General features: G+C 54.9%; 2 protein-coding genes across 23 annotated transcripts; one reads left to right on the forward strand and one right to left on the reverse strand.

Annotated features, from left to right (window-relative positions):
• Positions 1 to 3,254: 3,254 nt before the first annotated feature.
• Positions 3,255 to 6,900, forward strand: RARRES2 (retinoic acid receptor responder 2). Of its 16 annotated transcripts, none has more exons than XM_070077344.2 (8): positions 3,259 to 3,687; positions 4,038 to 4,102; positions 4,387 to 4,462; positions 4,839 to 5,036; positions 5,256 to 5,360; positions 6,222 to 6,317; positions 6,529 to 6,657; positions 6,797 to 6,900. In XM_070077344.2, the coding sequence occupies exons 4-7, from the start codon at positions 4,863 to 4,865 to the stop codon at positions 6,646 to 6,648; spliced, it is 495 nt and encodes a 164-aa protein (XP_069933445.2). In that variant the 5' UTR covers positions 3,259 to 3,687; positions 4,038 to 4,102; positions 4,387 to 4,462; positions 4,839 to 4,862; the 3' UTR covers positions 6,649 to 6,657; positions 6,797 to 6,900. The 16 variants fall into 16 exon arrangements, with proteins under 16 accessions (XP_069933438.2, XP_069933445.2, XP_069933444.2 ...); XM_070077338.2 differs by having other exon boundaries at positions 3,460 to 3,687; positions 6,526 to 6,657; XM_089336919.1 differs by lacking the exon at positions 3,259 to 3,687 and adding an exon at positions 3,825 to 3,856.
• Positions 6,901 to 7,141: 241 nt separating this feature from the next.
• LRRC61 (leucine rich repeat containing 61) lies at positions 7,142 to 21,880 on the reverse strand. 7 transcript variants are annotated; one of them, XM_051836982.3, is made up of 4 exons: positions 21,495 to 21,880; positions 19,665 to 19,814; positions 18,782 to 18,864; positions 7,142 to 8,528 (listed from the first exon to the last, which is right to left on the reverse strand). In XM_051836982.3, exon 4 carries the CDS (start codon positions 8,360 to 8,362, stop codon positions 7,583 to 7,585), a length of 780 nt encoding a protein of 259 aa, XP_051692942.1. In that variant the 5' UTR covers positions 8,363 to 8,528; positions 18,782 to 18,864; positions 19,665 to 19,814; positions 21,495 to 21,880; the 3' UTR covers positions 7,142 to 7,582. The 7 variants fall into 7 exon arrangements, 3 of the variants coding, with proteins under 3 accessions (XP_051692942.1, XP_069933435.1, XP_089193041.1); XM_070077334.2 differs by having other exon boundaries at positions 21,328 to 21,529; XR_016237024.1 differs by lacking the exon at positions 7,142 to 8,528 and adding an exon at positions 10,129 to 10,430.
• Positions 21,881 to 23,470: the final 1,590 nt, after the last annotated feature.

The raw sequence follows: 23,470 nt of genomic DNA on the forward strand, positions 1-23,470 counted from the left end.
GAATTTAATTTGATGTATGCTAAATTTAATGTATGAAAAAGGTGAAATACATAATAAATATTTTTCAAATCTTTAGGAAAAAGTGTATTATTCAATAAAAGGTATTGAGATATATGGCCAGACTTGTGGAAGAGAAAGAATAAAGGAACATTGTTTTCCTTCCTCACTTTTATAAGTTCCAGAAGAATGAAATAAGTAAGCATACCATATGACTACATGGATTGATGAATTTGACTTCATGGCTATGCATTGTGGGCATTTGGGGAGTAAACCAGTGGATGGGAGATCTCTCTTTCTCTCCCTCTCTCTCTTATTCTGCTTTTCAAATAAAAATTTATAAGAATTCATAAAAGTGGAGCCTCTGGATTTAGCCCTAGGAGATGTTACTATTTTTCCAAGTCTTTTCAGGAGCACCTGGTACCAGGGACAGACTCCCAGCCAGAGAACTGAAGCCTGTCGGAGGAGCTGGGGAACTATAGCACTTCGCCAGATGGCCTTTGCTGCACTGCCTCTTAATGTTCAGAAATGTGTCCTTCATAAATGAACAAAGGAAAAGATGCTTCCCATACTGCAAAGAGAAGACAGGGGCCCACAGGGGAAAGGACTAGCCGGGGGTGAGCAGACTGGTGAGAGGAGGAGCAGTCTCTTGCCTGCCTGCCTCTAAGCACCTGCTGGCCACTGCTTCCCCTCACTGCCCCTGCACCTAGCCTTACTCATTCAGTCCAACCTACACCAAAGTCAACACATGCTCCCCAGCCCTGCTTCTCCAGACGCCCTGCACACTGTGTGTGACTTGTGCACCCACCCCCTGGGGAGGCCGCTCTTGCAGAAAAAGTCCCTCCTGATCAGGTCAAGTGCAGGGCTTCCTGTGATCTGTTTAGTGAACCTCCTCCTCCAAATATCCCTTCCCACACCCTATTCCTAGACACTGCCAGAGGGAGCTTTAGAAATGCTCTTTGTTCAGTTTGTAACTTGCAATGTTTCCTAAAATCATTTTTAAAGTTTATTTTTATTTATTGGAAAGCCAAAAATAGAGAAAGACAGACAGACACAGACACAGACACGGACACACAGGGATCTTCCATCTGCAGGTTGACAACCCAAATGCCCACATAGCCAGGATCCTGGAACTCCATCTTGGTCTCCTATCTGGGTGGCCAGGACTCATGGGCTCAAGCCATCACTTGCTGCTGCCTGGAGTGCACATTAGCAGGAAGCTGGATTAGAAATGGAGGTACAGCTTGATCCCAGGCACTCTGCTGAGACCCAAGCAGCAGTGGCTTAACCCACTATGTGCCACTATGCCTGACCCTCCCAAGTCCCTTTTAGGAGAGTATTCAAGACATTTTGGAAATGGACTGAAAGATGTTTGTTCAGTGTGAAGGAAAGGGAGAAGGAGGAAAGAGAGAGAGAGAGAGAGAGAGAGAGAGAGAGAGAGAGAGAGAAAGGAAGGAAGGAAGGAAGGAAGGAAGGAAGGAAGGAAGGAAGGAAGAAAGAAAGAAAGAAAGAAAGAAAGAAAGAAAGAAAGAAAGAAAGAAAGAAAGAAAGAAAGAAAGAAAGAAAAGGAAGGGATGGAGGAAGAAGAAAGAAAGAGAAAGAAAAGGCTTGAGGGGCTGGTGCTGTGGCATAGTAGGCTAAGCCTCCGCCTGTGGCACCAGCATCCCATATGGGCACCAGTTCATGTCTTCCAGTCCAGCTCTCTGCTGATGGCCCAGGAAAGCAGTAGGAGATGGCCCAAGGGCTTGGGCCCCTGCACCAATGTGGGAGCACTGGAAAAAGTTCCTGGCTTCAGATCAGCCCAGCTCTGGCCTTTGCGGCCATTTGGGAAGTGAACCAGCAGATGGAAGACCTCTCTCTATCTTTCCCTCTCTCTAACTGTAACTGTCTCTCAAATAAATAAATAAGTATTTTTTTAAAAAAAAAGGTTGAAATTCATTCATATCTTTTTTCATAGCATGCATTTTCTATAAACATTTTCAAGGGCTCTCATGCATGGATTTCAAAATAGTTTTACATCAAAATAAATTATCTTTTAATATTCCATTTTTGGGGCCAGCATTGTGGCGTGGCAGGTTAAGCTGTTGCCTGCAATACCAACATCCTATATGGGTGCTGGTTCAAGTCCCAGCTGTTCAACTTCTGATCCAGCTCCCTGCTAATGTTCCTGGGAGAGCAGTGGAAGATGGCCCAAGTGCTCAGGCCCCTGATACTCACAAAGGAATCCTAGATGGAGTTCCTGGCTCCTGGCTTTGTCCTGGCCCAGCCCTGGCTTTTGCAGCCAACTGGGGAGTTAACCAGCAGATGGAAGATATTTCTCTCTCTCTCTACCTCTTTCTGTAACTTTGCTTCTCAAATAAATAAATAAATGTTTTTTTAAAAATATTCCATTTTCAGGAACTTTTTGAAGTATTCTCATTTTTTTTAAGATTGATTTATTTATTTGAAAGGCAGAGTTACAGAGAGAGGGAGAGAGACCATCCATCCACTGGTTCACTTCCCCAAATGGCCACAACTGCCAGAGCTGGACTGATCTGAAACCAGGAGCCAAGGGCTTCTTCTGGGTCTCCCATGTCAGTGCAGGAGCCCAGGGACTTGGGCCATCAGCTGTTCTCCCAGGTGCATTAGCAGAGAGCTGGATCAGCAGTAGAACAGCCAGAACTTGAACCAGCACCCATATGGAATGCAAGCACCACAGGCAGTGACTTTATCCTCTATGTCACAGCACTGGCCCCCTCATACATTCTAAATAAACTAATTTGATGCTTTCCATGTCACTTCATTCCACTGCGTAGTACACAGTGAAGTCATTTGTTGTCTGAACAGATTCTCCAAGTATCATAAATGCAGTTGTTAAAGCTATTCTGGGTTTAAGTGCAAATGCTATGAATTATTGCCAGTTCAAGGAACTGTTGAAAGAAATAAAAGACAATGAATTATATTTTGTTTGCCAAAGCTCATTGGTTGGGACTGCCACCAGGGGGTGGGCAGGGACCGGACAAGCACGGGTGTGCTCCACACTGGGCATCCTCAGTCACTTTCCACGTTTCCCCATTTAATCATCAATGCAACCCTTTAGGCTAAGGTTTGTGATCTTCATTTTACAGATAAAAGCTCAGATAGATTCAGGAAGTTAAGCAAGAGCCTGTGTTTCCGGTGATTAGCGCGGGGCTGGGAACTCCATAAACGGCGGCTGCTGTGACAGGCAGAGTCCCAGAGCTTCTGCAGGCTTAGTTCCAGCAGCTGGGCTCACACGTGGACAGTCTTCTCCGAGTCTCCCCCAGCATGCCATTCCACCATCCCTGAAGGCTCCCAACACCCCACAGGAGGCCCCCGAGGCTACTGTCGCCAAGGATGGGACATGAGCAGTGGGCCAGGGAAGGCGCAGGCAGCATCCAGACTGGGCGTCTCTGCGAGGGACAGAGGCTATCAGACACCAGGGGCAGCCTTGAAGGAAGAACCGTACTCCTCCGTGCGGTTTAGGGCGCGGGAGGCCAGGGCAAGAACCCCAAGGGCCCCTGAAGTGCTCCTCTGCTTTGAGGGAGTCTGTTTCCGGGAAGGCACTGCAGAAGGACCCAAGGAAACGCAGTCCTACCTGGGCAGGACACGGAAAGACCTGCAGGGAGCAGGGGCCCGGCCCTGAGAGACCGTGCAAGGCTTGGCCCCTAAGCCGGGAGGGTTGGGAACGAGGTGGGCTGGGCTGGGCCGGGCGTGCTCCCTGGGTGGCCTGATTGACCGGGTGCGCCGCCAGGGCCGCGGTCAGGGTCCAGCTGCGCGACCCAGCCCGAAGGGAGCTGGGCGGGCTGGAAAGGGGCCCCGCCCGGGTGGGAGGAGCCGCAGTTGCTGGAGGGGCCAGAAGGTGGGATTGCGGGGCGGAGGGAGGGGCGAGGAGACGGGAGGGCTGACAGCCGAGGCCAAGAGTCCCGCGGGAAGGCGGGGAGAGACCCCGAAGGCTCCGTGAGGGAGGTGAGGACGGGAGGAGAGCGGGCGGCGGAGGAACGGCTCCGGGGTCCGATTACGGTAAAGCCCTTGCTTTGCAGCCACAGCTTTTCACGGAGGCGGCCTCAGCTTCCTCATCTGTGGCTTTCTGGTCCCAAGACCACCGGTACGGGCAGGGCTCTAGGCGATGTCACCCCCTCAGGCAGCCCTAACCGTGGACTAGGGGACAGGATCCGAAGGGGGGGCGAAGAGTACTGGGGCCGGCCTCAGAACAAGGCAAAGGGGGGCCCGGCCCGGGTGAGCCGCCCGCCTTCTGGACTCAGGGGTGGTGTTGATGGCAAGGGGCAAGGCCAGCGCCAGGAGGGTTAAGCACCCCGCAGTTCCCCGCGCCCTGGGCGCACACTCCTTTCCCAATGTGTTTACGTCCTCCCAAAAATATTCATTCTCCAGCCCTTGCTCTTCCCCTGCTGTCGGCCTCCCGGTGAGGGTAGGAGCCAGGAGATTCGAAACTTGGGAGGGACAAGCGGTGAGCTGCGGGCTGAGGTGGGGGGAGGAAGCAGAGAGGGGCTCTGTGAACAGCAGAGGGCAGGGAATCAGACCCCCAGTGGGGAGGGGGAAAGAAGTGAAGGAGACCGATGGGCAGAAGGACTGCTTCCCAGGCTCTTGGCAGAGAACTTGGCTAAAACTTTGCTGGCCCCAGGGAACAGTGCCGGGAAGGGGCGCGTGGGGGTGGGGGGTGGAGGGGGGTGTGAATGAAAGGGCCATTCCGGCAAAGAGCCAGTGCCCCGTTCCTCCACCTCTGCCCACAGCTCTGCAGGCGTGGCTCCCAGAGGGGTAGGCCAGGGGAGGAAGTGACTCCCTAGCTGGCACCAAGGCTGAGGACGGCACACACTGCTTTGCAGGGCCAGGGAGACGGAGGTGAAACCATGCGGCGGCTGATGATCCCGGTGGCCCTGTGGCTGGGCGTGGTGGGTGTAAGCAGTACTGAGCTCACCAGGGCTCAGCAGCGGGGCCTGCAGGTGGCCTTGGAGGAATTCCACAAGCACCCGCCTGTGCAGTGGGCCTTCCAGGAGACTGGTGTGGACAGTGCCGTGGACACGGTTAGGAGCATGGCCCTGGCAGGGAATGGGGAGATCTGACGTTGGGAGACCATAAAGCACCCAGGAAGTGGGCACAGAACTGCTTGGGCTCCGTGAGCCCCCAGCTTGCCACCTCCTCCACTGTACTTTTCACTGTGTATCTCACATCCAGAGCCGCTCTGCCCACTCTGCTGGCTTCTGGACTTCCTGTCTTGTTCTTGCTTGTCTGTCCGTCCACAGCCCTTCCCAGCTGGAACCTTTGTGAGACTGGAATTTAAGCTTCAGCAGACGAATTGCCGGAAGAAGGACTGGAAGAAACCCGAATGCAAAGTGAAGCCCAATGGGGTGAGTGAAGCTGCGTGTCTCGGACCACATATTGGGTGTGAGTGTGCGGAACCAGGAGATTGAGTGAGGCTACAGGTGGGAGACCCTGCTGTGAGGAGCCTCCCTAAAAACAGAAGGGGCTCATCCTGTGGCTGAGGGTGGACAGGGAGAGAGCTGGGTGACCCTGAGGACTCGTCTTCATCATGGTGAGGTCCACCTCTGAGTGCCTCTCAGGCCTAGGTCATTGGCAGAAGCAGCCCCTGGCATAAGGTTTGATTGACACCCAGGCCAGCAGGTGGAGATGGCCCTGGCCTGGGCAGATTCACAGCCAGCCTCAACTGTCAATAGCCACCTTAGGGCACATCTGCAACTGTGGGAACCCTCCCTGGGCTGGAGCATAGCTTTCTGGGTTCTGGTTCCCACTCTCTGAGCCACAGGCCCGGGCTTTGTAAGTCCCATGAAGACCTCAGCTCGTTCTGTAGATTTTCTCAGAAGTTCCAGGATGCTGGTTCCAATGACATCGCACAAAGAAATGCAAACAGGTAGCAGCAGAGTAGTTCTAGTGGAAGTCAGATGGAGAGAGCCCATCTGGGGACAATTCTTGCCTTCACATGCTCGCACGCACACACACACACGTGTGCAAATACACTTGTATGGAAGGATTCCTGCCTACACACATTAAAGTTCCATAGTTTGAAAACTGTAGGATTGCTTGCTTTCTGAGATTTCCCAGGCCTCTTGCCCCTCCACACCAGGGCCTGCCAGGGGAGCCAGCCTCCATTGTGGGCAGCCCCCAGCTTCCATCCTTGGGGTGCTGCCTGTCTCACTAGTTTCCTCTCCTCATCCCATGCCCCGCCTCCCCCCCCGCCCCCACCCCGGCAGAGGAAGCGGAAATGCCTGGCCTGCATCAAACTGGATCCTGAAGATAAAGTGCTGGGCAGGATGGTGCACTGCCCCATCCAGACACAGATCCGAAGGGTGAGAAGAGGGGGCTGAAAAGATGGACAGAGACAGGGCCTGCAGGAGAGGCTGACTGGAGGAAGACAGGGGGAAAACCGGGGCAAAGAGGGAGGGGCTGGGAAGGAGGCAAGAAGGGGCCCTGGGCCTGGTCCAAACATTCCCCAGGGGATCTGGAGGTGGGCCCTGCCTGCCCTCCAGACAATGTTTGAACAGCTGCTGGTGCCAGCAGGAGGAACTGGAGGAGCACCAGGGAACCCAGTGCAGTAGAGTGGAGCGGGCTGGCGAGGACCCCCACAGCTACTACTTCCCTGGACAGTTCGCCTTCTTCAAAGCCCTGCCCCCAAGCTGAGCCCGACTGGTAGGTGGCCAGAGGACAGCCCTTGGAATGGAGTGGGCTGTGGGAGAGAGGGGATGAATTAGGAGCCTGGGAAGAAGGCTGGGACGGGGACCAAAACAGCCTCCCTCACGTCCAAATCTGTTTTCTTCCTTCCCTCTAGAATCTCCTTGGGCTTCCTGGACAGCTGCAGGCAGTATACAGTGGAAGACTCCATCCTCCCGGGCACACGCTCCCATATCTTGAGCTAATAAAACTGCTCTCCAAGCTGGTTCTCTCTACTCTTTGTGTTGCCCCTGTCCCCTCATTATCTGTCTGCAGGCAGCATTGGGATGAGGTGTCTGTGTGCACAAACTTGCATGCACATGTGCAAGACCCTCCTGTTGGACACCAGAAAGCAGGATCTGGGCCTGGGCAGAAGCTGGGTGAGAAGATCCTCTTATGCAGGGAGAGTAGAGACTGAGGAGCCCAAAGACCAAGCTGGCCCAAGTGGAATGACAGGCAGTGATGCACACAGAAACGGCTGTTTAGTAGAGACAAGTAGGTGACAACAGAGAAACACAGGATGGGGCCACAGCCCAGACATCCAGACAGGCAGATGTGGAAGGTGGGTAAACGCCAAGCATGTTCTCTGCTAGCAGTGGGAGACTTGTCCATGTTTAGTCACTGGTATTAAGTCCTTCCATGAAGTCTCTGTCTGGAGCAGCTGCAGACCCTCGCCCACCTGCCTTAAGATGCTTGTGCTGGCTGCCTGCAGAGAGCCCTTATGGCTGCTAAGGGCCACTCTGGAGGTGCCTCCCTGCAGGATGTGGAGGGAGAGAGAGGGCGTGGGAGAGGAGCTGCCTTCAGTACAGGACCAGTGACCAGCAACAGGGGAAGTGCAGAGGCAGGGACGGCAGATCTGGACAGTGAGGCTGCCTAGCAGGCCGTCTGGAGCCATGGGGAGCATTCAGAAGACAAAGGAAGAGGTGGTGCCTGCAGGGCTGAGGGCCTGCTCGGCCTGGGCCAGGCAGTCACTGGCCTGGCGGTCCAGGTCATGGCACTCCTGCAGCGTGTCCTGGAACTGCCGGCATGCCTCCTCCAGGATGGAGCTGCTCCGGGTGGGCCAGGCATCCCAATATCCTGGCTCCACCCAGGGCTGGGCTTCCGGGGCTCTGGGACCTGGGCTAGAGCTGGGCAGCAAGGAGCTGTCCAGGTCTCGGCACAGCTGGTAGAGCTCACTGCCGCGCCCCGTGACACGCTCACCGTCGATGACTTTGAGGCCAGGCAGCAGTTCTCGGACCACAGCCCAGTAGGAAGGGTTGGTGCACAGTGGGTTGCTGAGCCGGGCCAAGGGGTCCCGGAGCCGCAGGTGCTCCAGGCCTCGCAGCCCAGCCAGACACTGCAGCTGGCCAGGAGTGGCCAGCAGGTTGCCTGCTACATTGAGACTCTGCAAGCTCTCGCAGGCTGCCAGCGGCTCCAGCCCTGTCAGCCGGTTGTTGGAAACATTGAGCACGGTCAGCTGGCGCAGGGAGGCCAGTGGGCCCAGCTGGGTGAGCGCATTGCCCGACAAGTCCAGCCACTCGAGGCCCAGGCACTCTCCTAGGCAGCCCAAGTCCACCAGCCCCAAGCCTCGCAGCTTCAGCAGCAGGATGGACTCCAGGGCAAACTCGCCTGTGTGCAACTTCAGCAGCTGGGGCGTGATGTGCAGCCCGTCAGCCTCTCCCAGCTTCTCACCTGGAGGCTCCATGACGCGGAAGTCACTTCAGATGACCTGGGCCCTGGCAGTGCCGTCACAGGGACCAGGGTGCAACTGGGGGTCAGCTGGATGCTGTCCCAAAAAAAGGCACCTTCAACTCTCCCTGGGTCAGTGCTGGGAGGGCTGTATCCGACCCCGCTTGAGGGCCAGCAGGATCCTAGGGAGACATAATTAAACAGTCAGGCAGTCCTCCCCTGAGCAGTACTTGTGCCCTGTGTAGCAGGTGACAGCAGGAAGTATGACCCACCCTTTTTATTCACTCAAAAATGTTACCTCAATTTTTTCCTAACATTAGCAACAAATTGAAAATGGCTTCCTGATTACGTAGGTCATGTTGTACCTGCATCCAGCTGCAGCTATAGGGCCTAAGCTGTAGGGATCAGCCTTTAGTACTAGAAGGGGAAACTGAGGTCAAGGGAGGAAGCCAGGCAAGCCAGGCAGGATGGGGTCCCTCCACCCCCACCCCCACCCCACCACCGTCTGCCCAGACTGGCTCTATCGCTCAGGCAGGTCAGAGGTCAACAGAACAGCACTGATTATGTACCAGAAAGCACTGTGCCAGCTGCAAATATGACATCATTGCCCAAAAGGGCAAGCAGGGGGAGGTGGAATAGTTAAGGAAGCTGTGTTGGAGGGAGGGGCAGGGGGCACCCAAGTTGGCTGCAGAAAGGTGGGGGAGGAGCAGTGGAGTGGGAAGGCATGAGCCAGGTGCTGGTATGCAACCGCGGTACTGGAGGGAGGAGGCCTTGAAAGGGACGGTGGCGACACTGCCCACAGGCGGTCAAGGCTGAAGCAGAGAGGAAAACAAGAGCAGACCTCCCCAGCTCTGCAGACTCTGGCCAGGCCCAGGCTCAAGAGAAACTGAGATACCAGAACTCTGCTAATGTCATAAAAACAGGAGACACAGACTCCAATGAGGGCATGGAGCAATGGAGGTTGGTGGGGAGGGGGAGAAGAGATTAAGGCTAGTAGGGAGGGATCCAGGTGGGTGAAAGGCAGGGGCATTTCTTCTCAGACATGTGGAACACAGGATGGGCGGGGACAGGAAAACGTCTGGCTTCACAGCACAGAGCCTGAGTGGCCATGTGGCCCTGGGCTTCGGCAGCAGCTGCAGCTCCAGGCTGAAGACATCCAGGTACCATCTGCACAGAGGTGGCAGCTGCAGGCAAGAACATGCGGACACATATCTCTTCGAGCACCCGCAGGCTTCTTTGCCGCCCACACCATCTCAGGAGAGACAGTGGTAAGGAGCCCCATGTGCGGCAAGAGGTAGAGGTCCAGGACTGAACACCACTCCTGAGGTGGAGTGAAGGAGTCTGGGAAAGACACTGATGAACAGGAGATGTGATGCTTCTGAGAAGGAGAGAAACACTGGCAAAATGCCCCATGGGACTCAAGAGAAGATGAAGCCCAAGACACAGCCACTGGATGGGCAGGTCCAGGGGGCCCACGGAGGGCTAAGGGGTGAATGCCCTGGCAGGCAGATGATGAGGATCAGAGGTGTGGGCAGACCGAGGGGCAGTAGCCATAGACGCACACCATGCTCAAGTTGCCAGGAGCACGGCTTATAGAAGAGGAAACGGTGAGGCCCACAGATCTGACGGGGACACGGATGAGTCCTTCCTTGCCCCTGAGAGCTGCCTGGGTGACACCTGTGTCCCCAGCTCACAGGTCTGCACAGTGCCACCCCCTGTCCCGCCCTCACCACCATGCAGGTTGCCTGGGTTTTGGTGGCTGGATGAATGACGACAGCTGTGTGGTGGCAACAAAACTTAGATTCTCACAGAAGCCAATGATCTCTGCTACGTTCAAGCAGCCACAGGTTATACCTCACTTCTGCACTCAATACAAGCCTGGGTAGCCCTGAGGACTGCCTGGACCCACCCACTGCGAACCTCTAAGGGCAAAGCTGATAGCAGACAGTGAGCTCAGCACAACACGGTGCCACACACGTTAGAACTCCAGCCTCCCCTCCACGGGATGGACGCCATCTTGGTCCTGATGATAGAAACAAAGTGGACAGTCCTCTTGGCCCAAGAAGTGAGTCCATAAAATGAACCTGGTGGAATGGAAGAAGGAAGCAACTCAACAAGCGAAGATGAGCCAACTACCCAGTTTACCTACGTGGAAACAAGGCCAGAAAGCTGCTGCCTGTGAAGTCAGCCAGGGATAGCACAGAACAAAGTCTAGGGAAAGAAATGGTTCAGCCACAGCAGCTTCAGCTTCCTTTGGTGAACTTGGGACCACTCCTCCACCCCCTCCCCCCTGCTCCCCAAACATTCCAGAAGAGTTTCTCAACCCTGGCATTGCTATCAGCCGAAGCAGCAGCAGACTTTGCTGTAGGCACGCACCATCCTGTGCACTGTCAGGTATTTGGAGAGCCCCTGGCCTCTGCCCACTGAACACCAATAGAACCACCCCCCACCCCCAGCTGGGACAACCCAAAATGTCTCCCCCCAAGGCACTGTCTGTGGTCCCGGGGGGATAAAGCTGCCCCCAGGTGAGATTCGAGGCTCTAGAGCCCGAGCCCCCAGCCTGGGACCCTCAAACCTTGCTGTCCTTGTCCTTTTTACTACTCCTCATCGTCCTGACATCCTTGCCCACCCTGGCTGCTGCACCATCCCAGGCCGCATCCTCTGCAAGAACACCAGAGCCAGTACAGCACTGCCGGACAGCAAAGGCCCGCAGCCTCTACCGAGGGGAGCTCGTGGGCAGGTGGTCTGGCAGCGTGCTGCCCGTAAAGCACTTCAGGTGCGTGTGCTGCTGGACACCCCCTACCCACCCCACTCTCATGTTGCTGTAGGCAGAGGTGATCTGAGCAATTTGAAGGTAAGATTTGAATTCAAATCACGCTGCTCTGGCCACTAAACATGATGTTCACAAAGCTTTATTTGTTTACAAGATGCCATTACAATGTTAGAACGAAAATACCATGTACTACATTGTACACAGGTTATAGTCTCAGTGAGAAAAAAAGGAAATACATCAAAGTGCTGGCAGGATCTCTGAGGGAAAGGAGTTCGTTTTTCCTGCTGTCTTACATTTCCAAATATCACAATCAGTCCCACTGAAACCCCCAGCTGGCAGCCCATCTAGGAGAGGCCAAGGGACAGGCTTCCAGGACTGCCAGTGCAGTGAGGATGTGGTTTGTCATCACCCCCATGGCCTTAAACACACACCCTACTTCTGACTCATTTCAGCAGTCACCTCACCCAGTGACCCAGCACCCTCAAGCTACCTTGACCCAAGTCCTGTGGGTGTGTGATGGGCCTGCCCCACACATCCCTGGTCCCTCACTTTTCCTTCTCCCATCAATTCCACTCATTCTCAGACCCTAATCCCTCAGGTCCCACACCCGAAGAAACTCTGGGCAGGCCGGCGCCAGAGCTCACTTAGCTAATCCTCTACCTGCGGCGCTGGCACCCCGGGGTTCTAGTCCCGGTTGCTCCTCTTCCAGTCCAGCTCTCTGCTGTGGCCCGGGAATGCAGTGGAGGATGGCCCAAGTGCTTGGGCCCTGCACCCGCATGGGAGACCAGGAGGAAGCACTTGGCTCCTGGCTTCGGATCAGTGCAGCATGCCGGCCAGCAGCCATTTGGGGGGTGAACAAACAGAAAAGGAAGACCTTTCTCTCTGTCTCTCTCACTGTCTAACTCTGCCTGTCAAAAAAAAGAAAAAAAAGAAAAAAAAGAAAAAAAAAGAAAAAAAGAAAGAAAGAAAGAAAGAAAGAAAGAAAGAAAGAAAGAAAGAAAGAAAGAAAGAAAGAAAGAAAGAAAGAAGAAACTCTGGGCAATCTTTTATTAGGGCTCAAATGCTCCAAATTCAGATCAGAGGCCTATGCACATCCACCCTGGCTTCCAAATGAAGGATCTGCTCTTTAAAAGCAGCCAAAGAGTAGGAGGAGCAAGAGGCCGGCAAGTGGAATGCATACTCTGCCAGCTAGAGGCTGGCTAACCTGGGATGCTTTCTCAGATGGATTTCACTGCAGGAGCAAAGAAATCCCAAGGTTTCCAGTAGTCTGCAAACTGTCAGTACAGCTAGCTCTCCTGGCTAGCTGGTCAGTTCCATCCATCCATCATGGGTTTTCTGGCCACTTTGCGAGTCTCCAAAAAGACTGGGTTGTTCACATGTGTGCAATTTCCTCTTGAAATGGCTACTCTACCTTGAGTTTTCTTTATATCTACAGTGAAAGCTTCAGGAAGAGCTTCAGGGGGCTCTAGGGACTGAGCGCCTGTCCCACCCACCAGCACAGGTCTCCCCTTGTCCCCGGTCACTTTTTGAGAAAGCAAACTGCTTCACAGCATGCATCCATTTATCCACATGGACAAGCTGTAAGCAGTCTTTAATGCCCACTATTGTAGTAGAATATTCAGTTTATAAAACCTACAGTACGAGTCATAATCACATATGAACACAGCCAGCCTCTGCACATAATGCTACATATAAATAGTCAATCAGTGGGCATGTGGAAATGACAGCACCCAGAAAACAAAAAAAAAAAAAAACAAAACAAAACAAAAAAAAAAAACACAAAACCTGGCAACCTGTCAAGAATCGAGAAACTGTTCCCTTTCTTACCAAACAGGAAAGATTCTGGCCGTCGACATGTGGGGTCCTAGGATGTGAAACTCTAAGCTCTCCTTTTGTCTACTGAAGGGTCTCTACGGGTCTGCCAGGTGCTCTGCTAAGCTCCTGAGACTGCAGGGACTCGAGGGAAGGATGCCACCTGCCCACCCAGCACAGCATGCAGACTACACGCTCTGTTCCACCCTGGCCAGGTCACCACTGGAGAAGACAAGGGGAGGGGGCGTGTAGGTGGGGAAGTTCTCCAGGTTGGTCTTCAAGAAGAGGAGATGCTCGATGGTCTCTACTTTGAGAGATGTTTGTTCTTTCATCGTGGGGCTGTTCAGGGAGGCAAAGATCCTTTCGGAGAAGGCTCTCGTGGCAGGACAAGACAGGTAGATGGTGGCCAGTCTGGCTAGAGCTGGCCAGGCCCCACGCTTCCTCTCCCAGTAAGCCAGGGGGTCCTCCTGGGCGCCAACTGTCTCGTTTTCCCGCAGGTACTTCCTGACAACGATGCTAGCCTGGTGGTTCTCAGTGGACAGTGAAGCCCCGCTCCTCTCAGACGCCAGCAGCCCCACACTCTCCAGCTGTTCCAGCAGGCTCTTTTCCCTCTGGCCCGGGAGGAAAGAGCCAGGACTGCTGCTTCTCTGCAGAGGCTCCTTCTGGCTCCTCCCCTCAGCCCGAAGGCTCTTGACCATGCCAGTGGTGTTCCCCCGTGTACTCCTGGGGCTCTGCAGGGAGCGAGAGGCCGGCAAAGAGTATTCAGACACCATGATCTCCTTCACTTTGTACACAAGCACTTGTCTCCAGTGGTCGATGTCTGCCCCCACGGGCAGGATGGCCTCGATCTTCCCCTTGAAGCGGGGGTCCAGTAGGGTCGCCAGCACAAACTCCTCACGGTGGAACAGCTCGTTGAGCTGAGAGTCTGTGGAGAGCTGCAGGGCCAGGCTCTTGGCCAATCTGATGGCCGCACCGAGCTGCCCATCGCTCTGTCCCTTGAAGTGCCCGTGAACTTGATCCAGGAAGATGTGCAGGTAGCGCAGCTGGGGTAGCACCTGGCTTAGCGAAGCCTCTGCCCGGCTTGCCTCCTGGACCACCATCTGGAAGGGCTGCAGGAGCTGGACGAGACTGTCCGTCAGGCTCCAGAACATGGCTGACAGGGCGGTACCATCCTTGCCGAGCTGGTGCTTCTCCTCATACTGCTGCAGCGGCTGCTGCTGCTCCACCAGCCACGCCATCAAGCAGTAGGCTGAGGCCCAGTGGTCTGAGAGGGCCTCAAAGGGCTGCTGAGCTGGGAGGCCACACTGGAGCTGAAGCTGACCGAGCAGCCGCCGGGCCTCCGCTGAACCTTGGAAATGGCTGCAGATGGCCCTGGCTGTGCCCAGGATGATCTGGATGCTGTGATGGTGATACAGAAAGTTGCTCACCAGGGAGTCAAGGCAGTGGGCGAAACAAGGGATGTGGGTATAACCCTCAGCCTTCACCGCCAGCTCCAGGCCAGGACAGCCACCCGACACCAGGAACCCTGCTCTTAGGGAGCCGCGGCCCAGCCAGAGGCTGATCTGCTCCAGCAGCTCCGGCTGCTTGTCCTCTACTGCCCTCTCTAGGGGCAGGCCCCGGACCCAGAGGACTGCTTGCTTCCTAAGGTTCCCTGAAGCCACAGCAGGGTCCAGCCGTGTGGCTCTCCAGTGTGCGGTGACGGCCACATAGTTCACGACCGAGTCCTGGGCCAACATGGAGGCAGTGAGGTGAACCCGGCCCCCCTCGGCCCACTGCATCTCCTGAAGCACCTGCTCGCCCACCGCCTCGTGGAGCAGGGGCAAGGCCTTGTTGGAGAAGAAGGCTGGGGAGGGCAGGTGGTAGCAGGGGTCCACCTGGGCCATGAACCTCCTGAAGGGCTGGGAGGCAACAAAGGAGAGCGGCAGGGCCAGGCTGCAGAGCAGTTCCGTGATGCTGTGGTTCCAGGCCTGGGCGCGGGGCTGATTGGGGGCGTATGTGCCACTCTGGCCATCCCAAGCCGCTGCAGGGGGAGCAGGTGAGGGTGGTAGGGCTAGGAAAGGCAGCTCAGGACTGCCCAGGCCCAGCTCCCTGTTGCTGCCTCCCAAGGGTACAGCAGCTGGGTGGCATCTTGGCACTGGGCACCCCCCGGACGTAGAGCTGGGAGCACCTGCTGGCAGGCCCATCTGCTGCGCCTCCACCGCCCCTCCAGCCTTGCCCCCGCCCCGCTGGCTCACTGCCGACAGCCTCCTCTCCCACCGCAGCCCGTGTTTATTGGTCAAGTGACGGACAAGGCCCGTGGTTTGGGACGGCCCCTCCGCTTTTCTCTGTCTGACACTGGTGTGACACAGGTTGCAGATGACCTGGCAGACGTCCTTGTGGTCGGCAGTAAAGAACTCTCTGACGTCCAGTGCGGGCTGAGGACCTGTGTCCTGCAGGAGGCCCAGGGAATGCTGGGCAGAAGCCAAGCCCTGGGTCTCTGCTTTCATAGCCCTCACCAGCTTTTTCAAACAGGGGGGCTTTGGGAGGCTCAGCTGGGTCTCTGCCTTCGCCTTCATGCCAGGAAGCAAACGCTTTTTCTTCCGCTTCTTCAGGTGCTGCACCTCTCCGGGCACATGGGCCGGGAGGATGGCAGCTTGGTTTGCTTCCTGGTTTACATTCATCCTCTCAGGACTTGTCACCTGAAGGGACTCGGGGAGGGTCTGGCCCCAAGCTGAGGCAGAAAGGGTCTGCTCCACGCTGGGCGGCAGGGACCTCGACCTCTTTCTTGCTGGCTGCCTTTCCTCTTTCCAGCCATGTGCCTTCTGTCTGGATGCCTTCTTCTTCTCAGGCTGCACAGGGGCCTGCTGCCCAGGGACAGGTTTGAGGCCGTGTGCCCCAGGGTCTCTCCTTGGCTTACTCTGCCCAGGGCTGGCTCTGCACTTTGTCTGGGAGGCAGCTGGGTGAAGACCAGACCCTCCCAGGGAATGGGCTTTTCTCTTTCTATTACAGGCAGGTAAGTCAAACGTACCTTCTACCTGTCTCTCCAGAACTTGGTCTAGGTCAGGTAAAGGCATTAATGTGCCACTGGGCAGTGGGTGGGGGCTGCTCCTTAGAAGGGACAGGTCACTTTCATGCTCCTTTGGGGAACCACAGGGTCTGAGCTTCTTTCTGTGGCCACTGGCAGCCTTCACCTCTACTTCAACAAACTCAGATTTGACCTCAGTCCCCGGCAGGCCCTCCCTGGCAGCACTGTCAAGTCCACGAGGGGTGTTGGTAGCTTTGGTGTTGAACTCGGGGCCAAAACAAGCCAGGGTGGCAGCTGGGCTCTTGGGTCTGGTCACAGGGGAGCTGGCACATACATCGGGCTCCTGTCCCAGTGATCCTGAGGGCGTCTGTCTCTTGGGGGGCTTTTTTACTTTTTCTGGTTCCAACATGCTTGGGACCTTGGGGAAATGAGATGAGCCCAGGCTGCAAAGCAAGATGAAGAGAATGGCTCTCAGCTGCCCAACTTAACACCAGATGATGCAAGGAGGAAGGAGAGGCCCAGATGGCAAAGAGAAGAGGAGCACAATATGAAATCAGCCCCAGGACAAAACTCCCCAGACAAACCTCCTTGCTGAGGCAGGGCTTGCATTCCGCTAGCTGGAAGGAGCACTCCCCAAACCGGGTCCCACAGCCCTCTGCACTTCATTGGTTGTGCATCCATCTACTTTGCCCCAGCGACTGATTTTTCTCTTTCAGTGTTTATTGAGAATGCAGGAGGCACCTGGCTATTCTTCTATGTGCTGTGTTCACATGGCCTCCAGATTAGCAGGAAACGTGTGAACGAGAGTCACATGTACAACACGTACAACCAGGGCCACGTGGCGCTGTGAGACTCCGGGAGGGGCCTGACCTCGCCAAGGAGTCATGAAAGCTTCCCAGGAAGAGACCAGTGCTAGTTGCTGCAAGTGCTGGCCAGGAGAGAATGGAGCCTTTCGATCTGAGTCCTGCACACTTGGCTGCATCGGCACAGTAAACGTGCAACGTCGCTTGACAGCTGCTCAGTGAAGCATGGGTCCTGCTCACAGCTTCTTTTTTAAAAAGATTTATTTATTTATTTATTTATTTGAAAGGCAGAGTTACAAAGAGAGAGAGAGGCAGAGGCAGAGAGACAGAGATCTTCCATCCACCGGTTCACTCCCCAAATGGCTGCAACAGCTGGAGCTGGACTGATCCGAAGCCAGAAGCCAGGAGCTTCTTCCAGGTCTCCCATGTGGGTGCAGGGGCCCAAGCACTTGAGCTATCTTCTGCTGCTTTCCCAGGCGCATTAGCAGGGAGCTGGATTGGAAATGGAGCAGCTGGGCCTCAAACTGGTGGCTATACCGGATGCCAGCGTTGCTACAGAGGCTTTACCCACTACGCCACACCAGTCCCTGCTCACAGCTTTGAACTCCTTGGTAAGTCATTCTCCTGAAGGCAGCACGGGATGGAGCAGCCTGCAGATACCAAAGACCTCAGGCCTGCAGTGTCCTCTCAAACTCCTTTCTCTGTCACTGACAAACTCTAGGACAGACTGCTTCCCCTTTCTCACCTCCCAGTCCCTGGCCAAGGCCCCAGTGACCACCTCATCACTTATCTGCGATGCCTGACACCTTCTGCTTTCCTCCCTTGGAAATGCTGCTTTTCCTGGGTACATATTTTCTTGGTTTTCTTAACACCTCTGCCTCCTTTTTATGTCCCCTCTTCTACTGTGTGTCCCTTAAGGGTCCCTCAGGCTGCCTTCCTAAGTCCTTTTCTCATTCAACACAACCTCCAGGCTGCTTTTTTCATCTCCTGTGACTTGATGGTCACTGACGTGTTGGCCACTGCCAGGTCTCTCTGGCTCACAACTCTTCTGAAGCTTGCTGTTCCTAAGGCCAACTCCATTTTGGTAAATGGGACACTGGTGCACGCAGATGAGCAAGCCCCAAACCCAAGCACAATCCCCAGTTCCTCCCTCCACATCCATTTTCCTAAAGATTCGGTCAAGTTCAGGGTTCCAAAGAGAATAAAGACCTGAAGTAATCAGAAGACAAATGGGCAAAAGGAGGCAAAGATAGACATCGATAGTCAAGAAAAAGCCCAGTCACGTAGGATGTGTTTCCCTGGCAAAGAGAGTTCATGGAGTTAACAGTCCTGCCACCAATATTTGACAGTAAGTAGCCTGCATCTCTGCAGACCAGAACATGACACAGCTTATGTAGGAAGATGAAGAGGAAAATGTTATGGCACAACACATTACACTGCCACTTGGGATGCACACAGCCCATAGCGAGGTGCCCGTTCTAGTCCTAGCACCTCTGCTTCTGATCCGACTTCCTGCTAGTGCATCCTGGAAGCCCCCGGATGATGGCCCAAGTGCTTGAGCCCCTGCCACTTATGTGGGAGACCACGATGGAGCTCAGGGCTCCTGGCTTCAACCTGTCCAAGCCCTGACTATTATGGACACTGGGGGAGTGAACCAGCAGATGGAAGATCTCTTTTTCTTACTCTTTCAAGTAAATGAAAATAAACTTAAAGAGAGAGAGAGAGATGGAAAACCTGTACATTTTGACAGGGTGCTGTTCACCATTAAGAAGGATCACCAGAGACGGCAGGGCTACCTCTGAACAGGTGACAAGCCAGCTGACGTGGCTCCTGGGAGGAGTGCCCAGACAGGAGGCCCTGCTGCTGTGAAGTCTCAGAAGGGGTAGGGGACAACGGCTTTAAGCCAGTCTCTGAAAAACTTCGGCAGCTACCCAGAAATCAAATGAAAGCCCCCTGTGAGGTGATGCTTGTGGAAGGGCTAGATGAAGGCACACAAAAACCCAGAAGAACTACTCCCAGATGTCAGAGCTGGAGAGGACTTACCTCAGCTCTTATTTCATGGCTGAAGAGACTGCAACACAGCGTCACGGTCCAGGCCAGCAGAAGCAAACCACATGCTTTTATCACTATTGATGAGGACACAGAACAAGGCATTAAAACCAGGCCCATACCAACAATGGCACAGAAAAGGGAAAAATCTGTCAGGACTATAGCCCAGATCACACCCCAGAACCTTTCTCTGAAGACTCACAAGCTCACTCCAGGACACCAGTCTTGCCATTTCCCAACCAGCCTCATCCCATCGGCAACTCTGTACTCTGCAGATGCTCTTGATCTAGTCAATTGTTAAAACAAAAGCTTGCCGGCGCTGTGGCTCACTAGGCTAATCCTCCGCCTTGCAGCGCCGGCACACCAGGTTCTAGTCCCGGTTGGGGCACCGGATTCTGTCCCGGTTGCCCCTCTTCCAGGCCAGCTCTCTGCTGTGGCCAGGGAGTGCAGTGGAGGATGGCCCAAGTGCTTGGGCCCTGCACCCCATGGGAGACCAGGATAAGTACCTGGCTCCTGCCATCGGATCAGCGCGGTGCGCAGCGGCCATTGGAGGGTGAACCAACGGCAAAGAAGACCTTTCTCTCTGTCTCTCTCTCACTGTCCACTCTGCCTGTCAAAAAAAACAAAAACAAAAACAAAAGCTCATGAGATGTCTACGTCGAGCCAGCAGTGTGTGCACTCAGACAGGACTATGGCACAGTACTAGGCTGGCTGTCACCTGGGGCCAGATAGAAGAGACAACTTGGAAAGAGCAAGCAAAGGGGGGTATAGGACTGTGGGCAGGGAGGGATCTCCAGGGGGCCTTGGGCTCGCCTACAGATAAACCAGGTCTGTAACACTGAAGAGCTTGGACTTCCTCTTGCAGGGGGTGGTTTACCTTCGGCTATTGTTTCCGGATCTCCAACTCCCAACAGACCCCGTTGGGTAGATCTAGATCTCACGCAATCACTTGCAAAACAGTAATGCCACCCTGTTCTCCTCCACCGAACACATGAGGACGGCGGCCAGGCTGACCTTAGGAGCCACCCTAGGAAGCAAAATGTAAGAAGCTACTTGTGAGGCATATCACACACACTGGAGGGCAGCCACAAGGTGACACTGGGAGGGAGCCTCTGGGTGTACCCTGAGCAGATCGCATGGGCAGTGGCCTGGAAGGCACCCTGCAGCCAGATGGGAGAGTCAAGCACACCTCGGGGAAGCCAGACGTGGGGGTGGGGAGCGTTTGGAGAGCTGGAGGAGGACAGGATCAGAGTGACTCCCTAGGGATCCTGTTAACTTTTCTAAGTCAGTTTTGGATCTGCTGAGCTGACAGTAATACTATGGGGAGGGCAGAGGATGAGGAGACACAGAAAAACCCAAAGAACGTCATATTAAGGAAACCAAGAGAAAAGCCTTCCCAGAACGGAGTGGTCCTTGGGGTCAAAGGTCATTGCAGAAGAAAATGAAGCTTTGGTAGTAGAGAGATGTGAAGAAGCAGGTGTCCAGATGCTGGAGGTGTGGACGGGAGGGAGAGGCCTGGCCAATGTGCAATGAGAGCAGAGATGAATCTGACCACAGGAAAGCAGCAAAATCAATGATAGGAGCTTCCCAGGGGAGAGGGATCCAGGGCACAAAACTGTGGAGAAGGGAAAGAATTTCCTTTCTTTCTTTCTTTCTTTCTTTTTTTTTTTTCTGCTAGAGGGACAAAGTAGGAGTATTGTGGCAGGAAAGCGCTTGATTAGGGTACAACAGCATGGAGGCAGTTCATGGCTGGCGAGAGAACACTCATTCTCCAGGGGAAGCAGCCCAGTGATCTCCCAGCAACCCTAGCTTGTGACGGGAGGTGCCTCAGCAATGACAGACACACTGGCTCAGTAAGTCAGAGGCTTGCTTCCACCGGCTCTTGCCAATCCCTCTCCTCATGCGTGCCCAGAAGAAAGGGGCAACTCTTCCATTTCTCTTGTGCCTACCTCAGCCCAGCCCCTTCTCAGCTCTCACTCTGGCCAGGCCCACCTCCTCACACCTCCTACTGGGCGCCAGAGGATTTCTAGGCAGGTGCTGGGCCCTCAAGGCCTACATTTCTCACTCCAGCATCTATGAGGAGGTTGAAAGGCCGTGATGGAAAGGATGAGAACAGAGGACTGTCTCAAAGAAAGAGCACAGCAAACCAACACATACTTTTGGATCGTGTCCCACATGCAAATTTGGCTGCACACAAAACATAAGGCAGGCCTTTTAAATAACCAAACATCATCAGACTTCAGGCCATGCAAAAATGATCCTAAAGGGAATTATGCTAACACAGCCCACCAGCAGAGCCCTGCGCTCCTTTCTGGGAGGTGGGGGTTCCTAGTGGATTCGATGCATGCCCTCCCAGGTAGGCTCCGCGGGATCGAACCGTGACCCTGCTATCCACTAGCTGGGATCCAGCGCTGGTGCGTCCCTATTTTCCCGTAGACATAAGCAAGAGTTACGGATTAAACGAGTTAACAAAAGTTCATGGCACGTCTCGGCACAGAAGAATTGGTCAGAATGGCTGTTTTGGAAGATTCTGGCCTCACCTGGCGGTTTGGGGGGCGCGGAGAAACTGGGGAGAGAAGGCTAGCCGAGGAAGCGGCCACCTGGGCCGTGCGGCTACGGTGCAGGCCCCGCCACGCTGCCCTTGTCCCCAGAACCTCGGCTCTCACGTCAGTAGGGCGGGGGCAGTACCGGCCCCTACCCGGCTTACCTTACACCAGGTGCTGGGGGCGGGGCCGGATGCCCGCCGAGACAGCGCTGGCAAAGCTGATCAAGCCCGCGCGGTCCCGCACGGTAGCAGCTGGCAGCTCCACAGCCCTCAGGGAAGACCCACAGCCCCGTAGCATCGCAGACCCAGCGCCCGGTCGCCCACCACCCACCGAGTCCCATTTGGCGGGAACTCCAGGAACGCACCAAACGGCCAGCGAGAGGCAGGCCGGGATGCCAGGGGCGCAAGGACCTACTTCCGGGGGTCTCTGCGCTCACCCCTGCCCTGGCAACCATTGGTACGGTCCACCAGCCCGAGGAGGGCTCAGGTGCGCAGGCGCCCGCAGGGGCCGCCGGAAACGGTGGAGTGGCGGGAGGGGCGGGGCTAGTCTGCTCGGCCGGAAATCGTCCGCTGAGTGGCGGCGATGGAGACTTTAGTGCTAATGGCTTAGCGCTTAGTACTAGTTTAGCGGTATAGCCATAGAGAAAGCGCTTAGTTGACCTTAGTTAACACATGTTCGGTGGTGTGCACTCCGTGCCACGCTGTGGCCGGTGTTGGCCAGCATTGTCTGCTCCCGGGCCCCTTCCACCCCGAGTCTGCTCGCACAGAAGAAGCTGGCGCGAGAACAAGGATTGCCTTGGGGGTCTCCCTGCCTTGAAGGCCCACTTGTCATTTCAGGAACCTAAGCCAGGGTGCCTCCTGGGACGGCTGCTCATTGCTTAGTGATGCCCCCCAGGCCTTAGCGCTGTAGCCATAGAGAAAACACGTGTGTGTCCTTATTTAATACATGTTTGGTGACGTCTGCTCCTCCCCGCTCTGGCCTAGGCAGGCCCAGGGGGTCACGGCCGCAGACTAATACCTCGGCAAACCAAACCGTCCAAGGGCCACAGACGCTGTTGTCCCTGGGTAGAGCCGCTCCCCCCAAGGAGGGAGACAGCTTGTGTCTCACAGGCTGCCTTGGGCTTCTCTTCCCCGCCAACCCAGGCACAAATTCCAGGACCCAGCCTGGAGGCACGCGTCCCTTTGACCTTGTGGTAGTCTCGGCTTTTCCTGTTGCCTTTTTCCACTCCTGCTGGCCAAAGCAAGCCAACATCGGCTGGTCTAGTCCTCTCTGGGACCCTTTGCAACAAAAGTCTATATGCAGGCTTTCCCTCTTGGTCTCCTCTCTACCCTTCAGAGACAGCAGTGTCAATTTCTTTATTAGCATGTTAAAATGGGAAATGTTACAGTGTGAAAGAAAAATTACTCACACTTGTTAGGGATGGTAAGGAAGACTCTTTAAGGGGATGGCCGCAGGGAGGGTGCTTACAGCTCAGAAGAGAGATCGTGCTCAACTCCTGATCCAGAAAGCACAAGTGGTAACTTACAGCCAAGGAGCAGACAGGAGGCAGCGCATGGGCAACTACTCAGTAGTAAGTACCCTGACTGCCTTCTCCCAGGCCGCTTTAGAAGCGCTTCCCTTTTCCTGATGTCACAAAGTTATTCTCTTGTTTTATTTCAAATATTTTGACATTTTGCTTTTAGAGGCATAGTCTACTGCAGTCTGTTACAATAATTTTGTACCTTGCTAATATAATAGGTAATAGAGTGACATTGTTGTTTCAATTTGCTTTTCTTTTTTTTAAATTTTTTTTATTTTTTTTTATTTTTGACAGGCAGAGTGGACAGTGAGAGAGACAGAGAGAGAAAGGTCTTCCTTTGCCGTTGGTTCACCCTCCAATGGCCGCCGCTGCAGCCGGCGCACCGCGCTGATCCGATGGCAGGAGCCAGGAGCCAGGTGCTTTTCCTGGTCTCCCATGGGGTGCAGGGCCCAAGCACCTGGGCCATCCTCCACTGCACTCCCTGGCCATAGCAGAGAGCTGGCCTGGAAGAGGGGCAACCGGGACAGAATCCGGTGCCCCAACCGGGACTAGAACCCGGTGTGCCGGCGCCGCAAGGTGGAGGATTAGCCTATTGAGCCACGGCGCCGGCTCTCAATT

The sequence above is a fragment of the Oryctolagus cuniculus genome, chromosome 7, assembly GCF_051225735.1.
Source record: "Oryctolagus cuniculus isolate XC-2025 breed Fujian yellow rabbit chromosome 7, ASM5122573v1, whole genome shotgun sequence".
Classification (NCBI taxonomy): domain Eukaryota; kingdom Metazoa; phylum Chordata; class Mammalia; order Lagomorpha; family Leporidae; genus Oryctolagus; species Oryctolagus cuniculus.